The sequence below is a fragment of the Lissotriton vulgaris genome, chromosome 5 (genome assembly GCF_964263255.1).
Source record: "Lissotriton vulgaris chromosome 5, aLisVul1.2, whole genome shotgun sequence".
Lineage (NCBI taxonomy): Eukaryota > Metazoa > Chordata > Amphibia > Caudata > Salamandridae > Lissotriton > Lissotriton vulgaris.
This window is the reverse complement of record NC_141693.1, coordinates 1,184,086,543-1,184,105,618: the sequence shown is the minus strand read 5'-3', so window position 1 is coordinate 1,184,105,618 and position 19,076 is coordinate 1,184,086,543. Positions and strand designations below refer to the sequence as shown.

Genomic DNA, 19,076 nt, shown 5'->3' with positions numbered 1-19,076 from the left:
GAGCATACATTACATGATAGTCCTTCAAGGATGGTGCTACATTTAACTTGTAATGAAAAATGGTGCATGATACCTTTTAGAACCCATCCTTTCGAGTTCACATTTGAGGCTACAGCTTTCTTTAGCAAGTCTTAAAAATGCCGATCCTCTACTGCTGGGATTTAAATCTACAACCCGCTAGTTGCATATAGTTCCCTTTAACAGGAGCAAGATTACACTGCACACATTATATCGTGCACTTCGATGTTTGCTTAGCCTGAAATTCTGACCAGTCTGTCTTCCTAGAGAACTGATATAGTACCATAGATGAGAGACTCATTGAGAAACCCAGTGTTCTTACGCTTCCACATATTGAGGTTAATTATTTTGATTACATAATACATTGGGGACAGTTAAAGGAATTATTCTACAGGTCTTCATCTCAAGCTGAACCTACATGTGTCATTGGTGCCACATCGGTATGTATAATAGCTGGCCTGGAACCCAGAGCTTGTGACGCTCACATCGCTTCTGAACACAACTTTCATGCTGTTGGAGGTAGACACGAAGCTGTATGGAGAGTTGCTGCAGATCTTCCCCAGTAATGGTGCTGTATTGAAGGGCCCATCATAGACGGAAATGGAATCAAAGACACAGCTGGAAGACACTTCTAAGCTGTGAAGAGAAAAGAAAGTTACCATTACACTCATGGGAACATTTATGGTTGACAATTTGAATATGATCGATTTGTAGCTTGTAGGAGTGTGCACCAGTGCCGGGGAAGGGGCCGTAAGGACCATTGATTCTTCTTTGTGGAAATCTGGATATAGACATAATTTCCATCAGCTTATCCGCAGAGCATCCATGTTGAATCTTGTACAGATCCAAAGACCTACTGATCAGGGTGGCACTGGGACAGAACACAGGCCCAGGCATCGAAATAAAAGTGGTCTTATTATTGAATTGGAAAGCTGAAACTGTTTGAAAATTGGGGCAGTTTTCAACTTGTAAAGACACCGTACAATTGTTTTGTAAGGTATAGAACACTGCAAGGATTTAAGCTTGTGGCAGTCAATGTTTGTTTTACTATCAGGGAAATCAACAGGAATAAACAGCCCAGTAGACCATAAAACAGGTCCATAAATAGCCCAAACACTGTCCCACACCCTGACTTGTCAGACCAGCCCATCGGGTACTGCATGATTGCCCTATTGCTAATCCAACCCTGCTGGAGACACAAGAGGGCCTTGGGTTGCTTCAAGGAAGCAAATAGGATACACTGCTTTTAAAGTTGCAAGGGTTGATTACATCCTGGGGCATGTGATTGTTGGAGCACAGTTTAGTGCTGGTGATTAATGTTCTTCATTGCATTCACTACTCGTGTCTTTCTGAGGAAATTAAGCTACATAACAAATAAATGGCTTTAAAAGCAATAGCAAAGCCATCAGGTCCTCCTATTTATAGCAAACTGTAACCCAATTATATAATGGAGCACCCTTATTTGTAAGTCTGGCATTAGCTAAGAGCTTTTAGTTTTACTAAAATGATATGGATATTGTGCATATTTGAAGGGTCCTTCAACCATCACTCTTCAACCATTGGTCTGTTATGTTATTCACATTTTGCTTTTGCCCACTAAAGAATAGAGCATGGGGCACTGAGTCAGCCTGCTTCAGCCACTGGCTAACGTTCCTGAGTGACTGCATTTTGTTCTTTCACAAGAAGCACATCCACAAATAAGGTAGTCCCCCTGATTGCCAATGGTGGCGTTTTTACTTTCTCCCAGATTTGAACACATGATACATTCCATCTTTTTCACTGCCTTTCTCCTGCTAATCCTGTTGTAAATTCCCTTTGGAGCGGCCTTTATCTGATTGATGCTATTTCACAGCATACCTAATTGCATCCATTTGAAACTGTTCTTTATAAAGTTATCCTCTTTTTTGTATGCACGCAATAAAGTTCATTTAATACTGCAATCCTTCATGTCATGCTGTTATGAATTATAATTTAGGACTACAGTTATTCTTTCTAAACCAATTTGTAAGTATGCCATGCTCTAGTATGTTGTACTTACATAACAACCGAGGGCCAGATGTAGGTAAGTAACATTTACCGATTCTTAATTACCGAAAATTACTGAATTTTACCGATTCGGTAATTAAGAATCGGTAAATGTGAGGTGTGGGTATGTAGGGAATCCAGATGTTCCCTTTTACCGAATCGGTAAAAGTCGGTATTTACCGATTCGGTAAATACCGAATCGGTAAAGCCTATTGATTCCTATGGGCTTCAAAGCCCATAGGAATCAATAGGCTTTACCGATTCGGTAATTACCGAATCGGTAAATACCGAATTTCACAAGGGTGCAGGGGGTGTCACTTTGACACCCCCTGGCACCCCCTAAACAGGATTGGGTGCCATGTGGCAGGCATACAAGCCCTAGGGGCAGGTCTGCCTGCCACATGGCATAGGTGTGCATGCACACATGTGCATGCACACCGGAATCAGTATTTTACCATGAAGTTGGATTTCATGGTAAAATACCGATTCATTTAAGCCTTTGGGACTCAGAAGAGTCCCACCTACATATGGAATTTACAGAATCGGTAAAATTACCGATTCGTTATTTTACCGAATCGGTAATTTTACTGATTCTGTAAATGTAGATTTACCTACATGTGGCCTTGGATTTAGGCCCCTACATACCGATTGGCCATTTACCGGTCGGTAACGGCCGAAATCGGCCGTTACCGGTCGGTAAATGGCCTGAAGTGGCCACCTACATCGGGCCCTAACTGTACTCTCACTAATTGAAAATGTGCAGTTTATTCCAATGTTCTTTTCTATCTTTCTTTGCAAAACAATCTATCTACCAGTCTTGCTACCTATTCTATCAACCCGACTGCCTATCTTTCTCGCTGTCTGTTGGTCTGTGTCTACCTAACTATCAACATGTAAACTTACCTGTCTTCCTGTCTGTCTTTCCATCTATCTACCCTATCTTTCTATTTACCTCTCTCTCTACCAGTCTGTCTATACCTGTCTATCTATTTCCCCAACAATAACATTATAGAAAAACCAGTGCATGCAAAACGCAAAAGCTGCTAAAGTGTAAAGTTGATTCATAGTCACAGTCGTTTGGGTTGGACTGTGCCTGCGGCAGAAAGACCAAGACTGATTGGGTCTGGCTTTAGCCAAGATCTTATGATTTTACTAAATAATATGCATAATACACTTACTAATAGGGGCTTTCAGCTACCTCTCTTCACCCATTAGTCTGTTGTTGTGTCATTCCCGTTTTGTGTCGGCCCACTACAGCCACAGCATGGGGCAATGGGTCAACCTAATTAAGCCTCTGGTTAACGTCACTTTGAGTGACTGCATTTTGCACTTTCACAATGATACAAATGCAAACAGGGTAATTTAAGGCCCTTGCTGCCTGATGTGATAGTAGAACGCATCTGAAGTGACCACAGAACACATTCCAGCTTTATCATTTTCTGTCTCCTTCCAATGTGGTTGTAAATTCCTTATGAAATGGGATGCTCCGATTTCTTATCTGACAGCATACCATATTGTGTCACTGGACTTGGTTTCACCAATGGTTCTTTAATAAACTTTGCCCAGGAAGAAAACCAAACCTTATCATGTGCGACAATTTTATTTAAGCAAAAGTGGGTTGTAATTTGGGTTTTAGTATCCAATAGTTTATACTGTGACTCCTTTTTCCTTCTGTCTTTCTTTATGTCCTTTTTCTTTCCCTTCTCTTCTTTATTTCTTCTTTCCTTCTTTCCATTTTTCCTTCTTTCCTAACAATGGGTTAACGTGACATTTGTTAACGGCGAAGGTTTCTAGTATACTTTTGAGTGTTACCTACCTTAGGCTGGGGATGATAACCTTGATGCAAAAGTTGCTGTTTGCTTCTATCTGCCAGTTGCACTGTACATTGTTGGGGTAACCAAAGGGATAATTGGGGCTGGCAAAAGTCCCCGTGGGCTGAGACAGGATTCCGCCACAAGAGGAGTTGCCTAAAAGGAGGAGTGACAAAACACAGGTGTACTAATACAATACAGGTAACATTTGCTTCAATTTGAATTGGCTTTTGAAATTTTACCTTAAAATAGGCAGGACAATAATTCTTTGTGAAATCACCTTCTGGAAAGTTTTGAAAACAGTGAATGACTCCTGAAAATCCCTGTGAGATTTTGGGATTGTACACAGCAGCTGCTTGTACCTAATTAATGATGTCCAAACTCTGTGAACAGGTGTAAAATTGGGACATCACCAACTAATTGCACAAGCATGCCAGGGTTTCAAGGAACAACTATAGTGTAGGCCAGGGGTCTCCAAACCGGTCCTGGAGGGCCGGATCCATGCCAGATTTTTTAAATTACTACATGTATCTCAATGGGGATATCCAAAAAATCTGGAATGGATCCGGCCCTCCAGGACCGGTTTGGAGACCCCTGGTGTAGGCAGTGGGACTGAACACTGCATGGGCGAGTGAGTGCTCATTGGTCAAAGACAGCCCAGTAAAGGCAGTGGGATTGTCATCAACCCGAATTATAACCCCTATGAAGCATGCAGAGGATCCTCTTGTATGGTGTTCTTCTCAACCGGATTGGAACTTAAAGGTTCTAAGAAGTTTACAGCAAGAGAAGGGGATGGCTGATGTTCAACCAGACTCGATGATGCAATGAACAGGTGATGCCTGAGTACCAAGATGAGTGAAGCCTGCCAGCTATTGTAGCTGTGATCATTAGATACAATGGGGCATATTTACAATATTTGGCTCATCCCTGCAAATCAGCAGGGATGCGCCAGTTATTGTGCGCCACAGCTCCACCTTCATGGATGCGCCGCATTTACAATGCGGCGCACCATGGTGCAAAAACGGCACAGATGCGTGACACATCTGTGCCGTAAAAGTGACGCATTGCTGGAGTTGTGTCGCAAGCGCGACGCAGCTCCAGCAATGCTCTGGGGGGCCCTATATAGTTAATGCTGCGTCAATCCTTCAGGCAGGCGCAGGGTTTTGACGCAGCATGGGCCTAAAAGTGACTGAGTGAAATCTTGTAGATTTCACTCAGCCACTTTTAGGAGGCGTTCCTGCGCCGGAACGCCCCTCCCCCCTGCACAAGAACGCCTACATGTGGCGCAGGGCATTACAACGTGACGCATCTCCCAGATGCGTCACAGTGTAAGTACCCCCGCACCATGGAGCAGGATTTGCACCGCCACAGCAGCGTAAATGAGGCGCAAGGGGCTTGTAAATCTGCCCCAAAAAATATTTCTTGAAATTAGTTTATAGAAGTTTCATAAAATGTTAGATGGCGACAATTGACTCACACTGAAACCAATATAGAAATAAATGAATGGGGCACGAGTCATATTTAAGGAAAGTAGAAATATTTCTAAAACGCCATTGGTAGATGAATACCCCCAACCACTCTAATGGCCTGGACACCTCTTCAAACGCTACAATGTGCGCTCTTCATACCAGATCTTTGAAAGTCCAGGATGCAGAGCACGTGAAAAAGAAATTTCTGCTATTTTAAAACCCAGCATATATGAATTAGACTATTTGTTCCTCGGCACTATTCCAAATGAGTATGGTACAAGGGGAAATTATCGAACTCGCTGCTAAGGGCCTGATTATCATGTTGGGGTATCAAACACAGCAGACAGGGAAACAGCGATTCTGCCCACTTAATTGCTCGTCGTTCCAGCTCTAAGGACCCATTTAGGCCAAATAATAAACCTTTCTCACTCCCACTTCTGCCTTGAATGGTTTAGAAACATTTTACTTTTAATCTAAGCAAAAGTGAACACCATAGTCACAGGAACAAAAAATGGAACTCCGTTTACAGTGCTCAGAAACGTTTGGGGCCTGGATGAGACCACCAATCTGGAAAAATCACCCAGAAAACGGAGTACTTCAGAGCATTAGCACAACTTATTGTGGCAAGTAATAAGAGAGTAGAATATTTAAGAGCTAGACATGACTTAAATCATTCATTCATCCAGTCAGTCAGTCATTCTACAATAAGATAACTCTGCCCCTGCTATTCACATGATTTTTCTTAATCTAGGTAAAACTCTTTAGTGTTTATATATTAATTTGTCTCATACATTAGGAAAATGTATGAAACCAAGAATGAACATATATAGATAGTTATGGTGCAGGACGATTTAATTTTAATGCATTTTTTGTAATCAGACTAATCAAGGTAATCAATGATTGATTATTATATGTGCAATCCCTTAAGTTTAAAAGAGACAATTCAGACCTTAAAAAAATAATCATAAATTATATGAAGGGAAATCATGCATAATAAAAAGAATAAGATAGACCAAGGATAATCATAGTAAAGTCAAAAGAGAAAGTAAAGTCTTATAAAATGAAAAGGATAGTCATACACATACAGGAAATATTGATGACAAACGCATACATTTCAAGATAAAAATTACAGACGCATGTGGGGAAAAAGGATAATCATAAAGGAAAAGCTAGTCTATTGTAAACATTATTTGCATACGCGATATAAAGTATAATCAATCGTACATAGCAAAAACCGATAACCATCATTGATAACAAGGAAATTATAGAAAATAAATGGTTTAAACGTGTAAAAATGGGTCACAAAGCATAGGTGTGTCTTGCCTACTCCCCCAGGTGAGTTTCCTTTGAATGCAGTAGTTCGTGTAAAATATAAAGGGAAAGGATAGTTTAACTTGAAGACAGGACTGACAATCTCACTGCTTTATTAAGTAGTCATCGCTCAGGCAAACCTATCAGGACTCTTACCCGCTCTTCCTCCCTTTATAGAATATTACAATATATTTACTTTTTCTTTACATTTTTATTGAGATTCGAAATATAGTTACCAATATATCAGTACACTCGATTCATAAATATTGTGCATGCACTAGTCATACATTAATACAGCATACATAATCGAAAAATGAAAATACAACCAACGTTCTGAAGAGGAATAGAAGTAGCTAAAAAACAACCTAGCAAGTAAAAATGAAATAAATGATGCAGCCGCCTCCTGAGCTGGCAATGTCAAGTACCTAAAGTGAATGCGGAACAAAATGTGCCATATAGCAATATGGCAATCGAATCCTCAGCTCTAACCTTTGTTTTTACTCAAGATATTTTACCATAATTTATCAAACTTCTTAGTCCCTCCTTTGCGCATTTCAAATAACTGTTCACTGTTTCCAACTTGCTTCATTTTCCATACCCAATCACGTATTGTTGGAACCTGTCGTGATTGCTATTGTTGGAGCAAGACGGATCTGGCCACTACCATTGTGATATAAACTAATTTGGCCCATTTGATAATTAGGCCGAGAGATGGATCATATCCCAAAACATTCGAATAAGTGCTAGATACCTGTCTGATTTGCTGTTCAGTCTCCAGATACAGGAATATATCATTCCAGAACTCCTGGATAAGAGGGCACTGATTGATGATATGATCCTAGTTAGATGTGAGCCCAGTAGGATTAACTTGTGAGAAAAATTGTGAGGTTCTATAAAACAGTCATTGGCTGAAAAAGAACATCCGACGGCAATTGGCTCCTCTTAGCATGCTAAACTTGAGTTTGCTAACTTCGTCCCACATCCTAGCTGTTAATTCCAGGTCTTCATGATTCCCCAATTTTTCGATTGTTCTCTGGGGAAGATCCAGACTTTTTATAGAAGCCAACACTTTTTTCCATTCCCCAGGATTTGCATCTTTGTCAGCATTACATAATACCAATACGATATTTTTACTGAAGTTTATCTGGCCCAGTTCCAGATTGCTGAAAGCTTTATAAAATATTCTGTACGAGCCAATAAGACAAAATAGTTCTGCATAAACTCGAGAAACTCAGAACTAGTGAGCCCTCTTTCTGTCACAAGGGAGTCTGATATTTTCCTAAACACTGCTTTTGCCGATTTTTTGGCTATTTTCGTCAGTAATTTATTCCTTGATTTTATGACAAGTTCTGACAGCGTTGTTGTGGCATTAATATGTGGACTAGCGTATTTTAGAAAAAATTCCTGCATTTTTAAAGATACCACTGCATGCTCATATACTCAACTTTTTTGGGTGATTTTATGATTTTTAACACATTGCCTATCTGATGTTCTGCACAGATCAACTGCATAAAATAATTAAACAATATTCCTATGTGGGGCTTTACTTTAAACCTAGACTTATGCTGTGCAAAGTAGGCAAAATAATAATCCCTACAGTTGGGGAGCGCTAACCCACCTTTCTCCATGTCCTCATGTAAAGTGTTTAGTGCAATTCTAGCGATGTGTTTTCGCCAGATGATGAACATAAACATGGACTTTAATTTTATTTTTAAAGGATGCAGTTAAACCACATTTGATAGCTGAAAATAAACAGTTAAACAGCGGAAGAATAGACATCTTAATCAAGGAGACCTTCCCCACAATGGTCATGGGGAGAGAATTCCAGCGTGAGAATAGATCTTGTATTTTGAAAAGCAACTGAGAGAAATTGAGATAATATAGGCTGGACTATGGCAACGCCCTCTATGCAGTAACCACGACCACACTCCAGAAGAGACTCCAACGAATACGGAACGCCTCCGCACGCCTCACCCTCGGACTCCCTCGCCACAGCCACATCACCACCCACCTAAGAGACCTGCACTGGCTCCCGATCAACAAGAGGATCACCTTCAAACTCCTCACTCACGCACACAAAGAACTCCACAACGCCGAACCTGCATACCTCAACTAACGACTGTCCTTCTACACCCCGAACCGCCAGCTTCGATCTGCCGACCACGCCCTCGCCACCGTCCCAGGCATCTGACGAACGACCACCGGCGGCAGATCATTCTCTCACCTCGCTGCAGAGACATGGAACACCCTCCCCATCCTCCTTCGGCAGACCCAGGACCTGCTAACCTTCAGGAGACTTCTCACGACCTGGCTGTTCGACCAGCAGCTGCTTCCCCAACCTCCTTAGCGCCTTGAGACCCTCACGGGTGAGTAGTGTGCTTTACAAGTACTTGATTGATTGATTGATTGATTGATTGATAGATACTCAGTTGGTGATGATAACTTAATCCCTAGATATCTTTTAGGGTGCGGATTCACGCCAACTAAGCCTTTTAGTATCTTTAGACTAACTTTCTTAAAAAATCTTGGGTCTCCATATTCATATAGGAAACCCTGATTTCCTCTCTCAACATCTAGCAGCATTTCATTAAACATTATACCAATGTCTGAGCCGTCTGGTAAGTCCATGAGCATTTTCCCTCCCTCCATGAAAAAACTCTTGCATACAGAACTAGGTCTGTAGGCATAAGCCGTACAAAAGGGGGTGGTGATGGACGGAGCATCTGAATCAATCAAACACTCAAACCCAGTCAAAAGATCTGGGTTTAATCCATCACCGTTCTTTAGCCCACTCTGCCACCCCAGTTCAGACATGGCTATATGCAAATCAGTCTGACCCTGTGCCTCATGGGAACAATCCAGCCCGAACTGCCAAGCATAAGCCTCCTTTGTTTTTCTTTCTGCACAGCTTTGTCTACAATATTCTGATACCGTTCGAGGCCTGAATAAAGGTATTTATTTTTGACTGGAGATTTTTCAGAGTTTTTCATTAAATGCCAGCTGGATATTTTGTAATAAAAATATTATTTTAGGAAGCAGCATTGTTTTTATTAAACTGACTCTACCTATTAGAGTCAAAGGTAAATACGTTCAGCCCCTTAAAGAGTTATGTATTTCTTTTCTAATTTTCTGAAGATTTGTTTCTGCAGTATTATCAATATTTTGGGTAATCAGTATTCTCAGGTACCTCAACACTAGAAAGTCAGAATTTTTGGTTAAAGGTTCTCTCTTGGAACTTGAATGACCTAAAAACAAATATAGGATGGAGAAAATTCTCCAATATTTGAGAGCTACTTCGGAACAGATCCTTTTACTGCAAGAGACCCATTTATTAGAAAGTGGGTTAAAATCCTTATGTAAACACAGAAAGTGGATTCTAAAAGTGATCTGTACAATGCAACAACTTTCAACCAAGGGAGTTGCAATAGTTATTAAAAAGAACTCAGCTATCTCTCTAGATTCTAGTACGGTGGATAAGATGGGGAGATCGGCTATGGCTAAAATCAATGCTATGCATTTAAGTTCACAGTAGCAGGACACCATGGCCCAAATACAGATGGCCCTACTCCCTTTAAGAATGTACTTTCTGAATTGTTAAATTATATAGATCCATTAATACTGGCTGGATATTTTAATGTGGTCCTGGACCCAATGTTGGATAAATCACCGAAAAGCAGAGCAATTTAAAATCTTAAAATGAGTGCACTGATTAAAAATGCAAAGAAAAAGTTAGCCGTTAGCCTGGTCTGATGTGTGGAGGAGTAAAATGGGAAATAGAGGAGGTTACACCTTCATTAATAAAAAATATGGTCACAAGTCTAGATTAGACTATTTCCTGTTGATCACAGACCTAAAGCAATGGGTTCAGAGAATTGAGAAGTTACCTCTCGAATCAAAAGCCTTTTTAGAAATAAATGTAGGTACTGCTCCGATACAAGTGGTCTGGGATGCGTACAAAGCCTTTTTAAGGGGTTTAATAACATCTCTACAAATTGCCAGGCACAAACAGTATAGAGACAAAGTTGAGGGGATACAGAAGGAAATACAAGAAACAGAGCATTACTTTACCACTCCTGAAAGTAGCTCTCCAGATGCGGATATGTCATCAAAGCTACAGTCTCTTAGGTCAGACTTGGCTGGTGAGCTTGATTCAAGGTTGAAAAAGAGATGGCAAGCCAGTAAATTAGCTCATTTTGAGTATGGGGAGAGCTGTGGAAAGCTCCTGGCATGGAAGACCAAACAAGATCTGGCCAGAAGCACCATCAATGAGGTAAACGCTATTGTCACAGGGAATTTACTTAAGACCCCATCTGAAATCGAAAAAGGCTTTCAGTAGCATTTTGAGGAAGTCTATTGTGAAGACTTAATTGTCCAAGAAAGGTAAATCAGAGGTTGGATGGGCCAGGCGCCCTGAACAGGATTGCTGAGGATAAATCTCGCAATATGGATATGCGGATCTCAAGTGTTGAAATCAGAAAAGCCATAGCATCTGGCAAAACCGGGAAAGCAGCAGACCCAGATGGACTACCTGCGGAAAAATATAAAACCTTGAGTGTAGTACTTATCCCTGTTATGACAACATTATTCTCTCACATTTTTGAAGAGGGAGAGGATAAACCACCTTCTTGGAATGAAGCAACAGTAGTTTTGATCCTTAAACCCTCAAAATCACCATGCTCATGTGACTCATACCGGCCTATCTCTCTGCTCAATATTGATTATAAGATCTTTGCAAAAATTTTGGCAGAGAGGTTGAATGGAGTGATAGAGGTCCTACTCCATAGGGATCAAAAGGAATTTGTTCGGGGAGAGGAATCAGGGATCTCACTTATAATCTGATAGGGGCAATCGATATAGCAACATCTACATAAAACTCCTCTGGCCATTATAACTATGGATGCTCCGAAGTCTATTGATAGAGTAAGCTGGGCCTACTTAAAATATATATTAAAAGACAGTAATTTAGGAAACAAATATCTGTAGGACAGTTTCCTTGATATATCAAGCCCCTGTAGCCAGAATTGTAGTGAATGGGGAACCTATCTGCTCCAGTTAAAATCGAGAGAGGCACAAGGCAGGGTTGACAGTTATCTCCATTGGTTTTTAACTTATACATTGAGTCCTTGGCTGAAAAGATCAGACAACTTCCAAGTATACCTTCTTTTAAATTTAAGAACTGGGAAAGGAAGGTGGCGTTATACGGCAATGACTTAATGGTATTTACATCGGACTTGAAGGTTACAATCCCGTTAATTTACAAAGAAGCACAGCATTTCAGTGTGTTTCGGGATATGAAATACACACAGCTAAAACTGAATGTATGGCATGGAATTTAGACGCTAGTGCTTATCCAATAAAAAAAGTGTTGAAACTGATCAATAAGGAGAGCTACATTTACCCAAAGGACCAGGTTCTCTGACTAGTCTCTCATTTATCACTATGCTATCAAGAAATGATGGTGCTGGAAGTCAGTCAACAGCCCATGAATTTGGCCTGAACAAACTTCTCTACTTGTAAATGATTATGGCCAAGTCAGTAATCAGTAACTGTCCTATATGTTGATTTTGACTGCTTGCTTGTTGTATATTGTAAAAATCAAAGGTTGAACAAAAAAGATTGAATGTCTAGAAGGATGTGGACAATATAACCTCTGCCCACTGAAATGCATAAGTGAATTTTAATTTCAAAATCTTCCTGCACTGATAAATTGCATGTGACAAATAGATTCATGACTGGAGAGTGACACAGTTTGGCAGATCTTATTCTAAAGAACAAATACATTGTTTATTTCCTAATTCTTCCTTGGACTTATGTTAATTTTGTCTTGGGATGTCTAATAGAATATACATATTTTTCTATACATGCCATTTGAAAAAAACCCTTTGCCAAGTCCAAATCACTCATTTTACTACATATAGGTCAATGCAAAGAAATTGCCTCAGCAGACACACAGAGAAATTCACACTAGGCCATTGTCACTGCAGATATCCTAGGACCAAGCCTGGGAGTCAGGAAATTCCAGACACTTAAGTGAAAGGAAAACTCCAGAAGTTTCTTCAACTTCAAAGTGGGCTCCCGGTATAAAAATAGAACTCTCTGACTAGCTCTTCAGTTCACTTCTGGACCTGTGGAAGGACTCTCACAGGACTGCACTGTTGAAATGGAGCTAAAGGGGACCAGATAATCCATACACAAAATTTGTGACTTACAAACTATCTGCCAAAAAGTACTGTGAGAAATGAGAGGAGACCAGAACCTGCCTGCTCACCCATCCACCCATGAGCCGATCAGACTGACTTTGCGATAGCTCCTTATAAGTTAGCTTCTGTAGCAGAAAATCCTGTTGAGTGGCCCCTCTCTACAATGGTATCTGGCTTCCTGGAGCCCTTTTCGGACACAGTTTGCAGCTTCTCCCCTCAGAAAATTTTAGACTGTCAAAAAAGACTTAGGGACCAATTTATATGTTGGTCGGAGGGGAACTCCATAGCAATGGCAACTGATTTCCATCTCTGCCAACATAGTGGTCCACCTGTCAGATTTATAAGCGGGGGCACCCAAAGGTTGGCCACTGCAAACACTATTTCATCTCTGCTGTGGCCAAATGTCTCTGATGGCCCTGTGGTATAAGGTCTGTTAGAGGCTGACCTGTCATTCCACCCACCTAATTTAGATGGGTGGGATGATAGGTCAGTTTTCACTGCTTGTCACCCCCCAGGAAAACCCTGGTGGCAAGGGGCAGTGAAAACTGCTAAATGCTCCCCTGTGAGAGGAGCATTGCATTTTTCGTTTTCAAAAAGAAAATCTCGTTTCAGAATACTGTTTGATAAGTCGCACTGACAGAGCCATGTACCCAAACGAATAATGCATTGACAGGAACAGCTGTGACAGTGGTTCCTGGCAATGCTTTATAAATTACCTCAAGGTTGGCTAACAATTATAAATCTGGCGGGAGCTTCCTCCTCCAGAGGGACGGAATAATTTATTGTCCACTCAAATATAAATGAGGCCCAAGTCCAAACGTATAAATCTTCACTGCTACTTCGTCCAGGGCCTCCTCCTCAGATACCGTGGCTGCCTTGCCCTGGTGAAATTTACCTTTTCAGATAGAGTTTTCTTCAAAGCATTTTCTAAGTCTGACGCTAAGCCGAGACTGGGCCCAATCAACTTTGTGTATCTGAACCGCGCTCCTTTGCGGTCAACATTAACTTTTGACTTTGCTCCAGTCTGGCACGGCCAGATACTTGCGTTTGGCACTTTGATCTTTTGGCTGCTAGGTTTCACTAAAACCTTTAAAAATTCATACGTTTGGTTCTACTGATTGGATTTTTGTCATTTTGGTGTCTCTTTTTTCCAAACTGGTTTGTGATTTTTCTTGTGTTGTGTTTTCAATGTATTACTGTTTAAGTGCTGCATAAATACTTTACTCTTTGCCTCTAAGTGCTTTATTTAAACAACTGGATTTCTTTACACGTCCGGATTACTTCAACTCCTCTACTGCCAAACCAGGAGGCAGGGACTGCTTTAGCTTCTCTGTCTTTTCCTTGTCTGTGATGATCATTGTGTACAAGTACTTGCTGCAGTGCACATTAAACTTCACATTGTCCTTGTTCATTTTGATTTTCACAGATTTAGAATCTTTTCTCCTGGCTGTCAGCAGGAAGTCTTTGATCTCTTCGATTTCGGGAGGCATGGCTGGAAGTTAGTGCTGACCGTGAACTTCCGGCGATCCAGGGAGGCAAAAAAAGCCTCTGCTTTTATGCCAACTACTAGAGGGTAAAGCGCAAGATAATTCAGTGACATATTTTGGTTCACCCTGACAAGGGTTCTGGCTGTTGCTTGAGCAGGGTTTCAACCCCCCCCCCCCCCCAACCAACAACCCAATCTCTCACACACACCACTTAGAATTTTGACCCCCACGCACCACAATTTAACAGGCCACTGGAAATCAGGCCCAAAGTATATATTAACTCTATCTTACCTCATGGAGACATTCATTTATTAGAATGATCATTCATCCAAACAGTATTTGCTATGTGGAGACCTATAACCCAAAACCAGTTAGAAATAACCTGAGATAGTGCCTTTAGTGTAGAAACAGCATAATGGATTGTAAAGCCATACAAATAAGTCCATGCAGCAAAGCATAAGGATTCTTTAAAAAATATATCTTTATTCATTCACTTGTGCAGGAAACGCTGTGCATCTGCTACATGTAACTGTCTTGTTCAGATAGAAGATTGCAGGGCGGCTGTGACACAGCTCTGACTCAGCGGGAAATTCAGTACTAACTCTCCTCTTACTCAAAAACAAGGCTTTGCACTAAGCATAAGAATGGAATAATATGTTTTTAAATCCTTACTTTTAAAGTTGTGAAAAAGAGGGTTTTGACCGAGGACAAGTTCAAGGGCCTAATGCTAAATGTTTGATTTAACTTAGTTGAAAATTTTCGTTTTTTTAACACATATGGCACCCAAATCATACACTAGAAGAAGTTTCCCTGCTTAACTTGCGTCTCCTTGAAACCCAGGATGTATCTCACATACTTAAACATGTCCCAGAGTGGTACACCTTGAACATGTCTGCCCCTGCAACCCACATCAGGATCATCATCCTCCTCTGGGGCTAGTTTCTGACGTTTAGCAGCTGGTTGTGTCCAAGCTGCAGTCATAGCCTGATCAATCAAAGCCTCTAAATCAGTGTGAATAAGAATACAAATAATGTTATTGTACAGTTAAATAAAACTCACAGTGTTAAAACTTTCATCATTAAAATTATTTTCAACCTCATATTGTACTTATGTTTTATAAATAAAAAAGAGAGAAAATATTTTACTCTCAATGAAGGTTGTATCAGTCTCAATTACGTTATCGGTGTAGTCCTTTTCTAGGGTGAGAAAGTGCTTGTGCATAGGACACAATTATAACTAGGCAAGATTCTTGACAGGCTGTCTCTTTATTTAATTGAAGTGCTGTAACTGCATGCTGTTCTTCATTACATCTGTTACTAGCTCTTAAGTCTTCTAGCCACTATGTCGAAGTACTTTGTTAGTCTGCAGTTTAGTTTAGTTTAGCTTCGCAGCCTGCCTACAGCTTATTATGCCCTTTTGGTTCCATATGACTCGGAGTAAGGCGAGCCTTATATCCATGACGTTTGGACAGATACAAATTATGTGTATTAAGTACTCTTTTCCTATTCCACAAAAACGGCAGAGGTGTTCATCTGCTCTGCTTTTCCAAGGTGCCAAGTGAGAAAGGATTGGTAGGATGCCGAAGTGCAATTTTAGAAATGTTTCTTTTGTCTTCTGTGTAAGTCCCGTTTACAGATATTCTTGTGGCTTAAGAGCTTTATAATCATTCAGCACTATCCATCCACAAGCCATCTTGGCCAGAATTTCTTCATCTTCTATGATTGATATAATTTTAGATAGTTGTGTTATCACCTTTTTGAAACTTTTATTATCTGTGGATGACTCCCAGAGGTTTGTCAATTTGAGATATTCCAGTGATTCCAGAAGGTACTTCTTGGCAGGTGAGTTCTCTTGGGTAGACAGTTCGGTCCAGAGAATGGCATTTAGAGATCTTTACTCCGCGCCTCTGATTTTACGCCAACATTTTATGTAGGCGCCTCTTCTCTCCACCGTTTGTCTTTGGAGACCAAATTCAAGACGTATTTGGGCAGGCGACACGTAATTCGGCAGCTGGAAGATTGCCCTGTATGATCTGCCGATTATTTTATCTAGAGCTGTTGCGTCTTTCCCTTGCATTGGTTTACTTCCATATGTGAGCATTGACTGCAATCGTGCTCTGATCACTTGTAAGAGAGGATCCAGTGTTCGATCAGGAAGGACTTTTTTCAGGGCTTCATTGAGAAGTAGAATGTTGTGCCCTTCCGACGAAGGGCCTATAGTTGAAGTTTAAACAAACCTCTGCTGTCTAATAGTACCCCAAGATATTTATAGTTAGCTACCCGGTCTAACTTCTGTCCATCCAGGAACCCTGAAAGTTTATTCGTCCTATTATAGTTCACTGTCATTACTTTTAATTTGTTTAAGTTGATCTTTAATGCATTGTTTTGTGAGAATTTGTTGGTGGTGTCCAGACGGTGTTGGAATCCAATTGGGGACCAGCTTATTAAGACCAAGTCGTAGGCATATAGAAGAATTGATAGCGAGATGTCTCCCAACCGTGGGGCATGCAATTTGGTTTTATTCAGTTCCCCTGGAAGGTCTGCGAGAAAAAGGTTAAACAGCATGGGAGCTAGAACGAATCCTTGTTTTAGGCCTTTGGTGGTGTCACTTTGCCTTGTAAGGTGCGTCTCAGATCCCAGCTAGATCTTGACCCAAGTGTTGGTATGCAGAAGGATCAGCCGTTTCAGAAGAGGCCCTGGTATTCCCCATTTTTCCAGTTTCTGCCAGAGTTTGGTGCGGTCAACATGATCGAACGCTGCGCTATAATCTATGAAACATAGGAATAGCGATCACGTTGCTGTCTTAACCGCATCTATCAGTAGAGTTATTGCCATGATATTAGTTGTTTTACCCTGTCCTCTGCAGAACCCTGTTTGGTTAGCGGGGATGATATGTTTTAAGGTTGCCCAGGATGTTAGTTCCTCCTTTCAGCTCAGTTCATGGCGCTGAGTGCCACGCACATGTACTAGCGGAGCCCTGGGGTCAGAACCAGAGTGCAGCGCCTCCTGATAGTGGTCGAGTGGACGGGAGCTCACTGAGGAGTATCCTGAGGTTAAGGAGGGGGGGACACAGTCTCGCCTCCCAGGTTGCAAGGTGGGGAGTTCACACTTGCTTGAGGCAACTCACTTGACCGTGAGCTTCTCATGGTGGTCCTTCATGAACGATCAGATGCCTGGTGAAGGGGAAGCCCTGGGGACAATTTGAGCAGACGCCGGATCAGCGTGGAGGCAGCTGCGACTTCCTTGGGCCCCATGTGAGAGGTGAAGTCCAGGGGCGGCACGTAAGAAGGTACTCCAAGTCAGAGGCAGAGGCAGCCGCCGACCGAGCTCCCCCGAGAAGGCTTTGCTACAGAGCATTGCGAGGGCTGCAGGTCTGGCACGGCCCAGGAGCATTGGTAGACACGCTACAGTTCCTTCCGACCCTGAACCACGCTACAGGTCTGTGCGACGAGGCTACAGTGGGGACTGCCGCTGCAAGCAGCCTTGGAGTGTGGAGCAGCTGCTTACGAGATTGGGGCGCGCGCTGGGCCGCTGCGCCGCGTGTTTCCTGGCTACGAGGTGCTTGGGACACATTATCTGCCTGCACACTTCGACTGCGGGATTGACTGAGCGGAGGTCTGGCGCGAAGTGCACCTCTCGGTCAGGGATAGACCACTGGGCCAGTGGCTCACTGGAGCGCCCGTGCAGCCCTGTCCAGACACATGGCGAGACGCCGAGCCCCTGGCCGAAGGGGGGTGAGCATATAGACTCCGCTGTTCTTGCTGAATATTGTTGCCTGCGGATATCAAGATGGGCAGGGTAACCAAGAGAAAAGGGTTCAACGTCTTGCAGATAGAGGAGATGGACTGGCACGCGGATGAAGAGGCTGCTACCACTGGGGTGTGGCACCCAAACAGCCCGCAGACCCTTCCTTGGGAGAAATCATGCAGGCCATCATAGCCTCGAGGGAGGCACTGGAGAAGAGGATGGATGCCATTGGCTCGGATCTTACCCTGTTAAAGGGCAACCACCGGAAACTCAAAGAGAGGGTGGCGACCAACAAAACCACCATGAAAGACATTCCTGATACGGTTACCACCTTGCAAAAGTCACTGAATGAGGTGGTGCAAAGGGTTAAAGTGTTGGAGGTGAGGGCGGAGGACAGTGAAGGGCGCTCAAGGCGCAACAACCTCCGCATAGTAGGAGTCCCAGAGCGAGAGGAAGGAGCAGATGCGGTACAGTTCTTGGAGGCATGGTTGAAAGCGGAGGTGGCGCAGGAGGGCCTCCCCCCGCTTTATACGCTGGAGCGGGCGCACAGGATCCCAGCTCGCCTGCCTAAACCTGGGGCTCTGCTCCGACCAATGCTGGTGAGACTGCTACACTACAGAGATCGCAATTTCATTCTGCAGAGAGCCCTGGAGCAACAGAATTTACGGATTGGGAACAGCAAAGTAATGATGTTACCAGACTAATCTAGGGAGGTACAGCGCCAGAGAACCTCCTTCCTGGCTGTTAAACGGAAGCTGCACCAACTTCACCTCCCTTATTCCATGCTGTTCCCGGCTCGGCTACGAGTGACTGCAGAGGAGGGCACACACTTTTTTCTCACACCACAGGCCGCTTGGGACTGGTTGGAAGCCCGGGGAGGAGCCGGTACACGCTCGCCACAGGCGGCCTCGCCTTGAAGACGGCCGCCTAATGCACCGCCGACACAGAGACCTGTATCTCCCAAGGATTGGTGCCAGGAGTGAGACAGGGCAGTTTTAGCAGTTGCGGC

The 19,076-nt window shown here is 42.5% G+C and overlaps 2 protein-coding genes and 1 pseudogene across 2 annotated transcripts in view; all 3 read right to left on the bottom strand.

The window, feature by feature from the left end:
* The window catches only part of LOC147712229 (scavenger receptor cysteine-rich domain-containing protein DMBT1-like), a 1,653,398-nt gene that overhangs the window by 1,005,518 nt on the left and 628,804 nt on the right, over positions 1–19,076 (bottom strand). The window lies entirely within an intron of this gene.
* Positions 1–19,076, bottom strand: part of LOC147712233 (scavenger receptor cysteine-rich domain-containing protein DMBT1-like) — a 147,462-nt gene that overhangs the window by 60,716 nt on the left and 67,670 nt on the right. The window contains exons 5-6 of the mRNA XM_086922979.1: positions 3,860–4,010; positions 437–654 (exon numbers count right to left, since the gene is read on the bottom strand). Coding sequence (XP_086779105.1) covers positions 437–527 — 91 coding nt within the window. The 5' untranslated portion in view covers positions 528–654; positions 3,860–4,010. The remainder of the gene's footprint in view (positions 1–436; positions 655–3,859; positions 4,011–19,076) is intronic.
* Positions 14,112–14,324, bottom strand: LOC147712234 (large ribosomal subunit protein eL38 pseudogene; annotated as a pseudogene).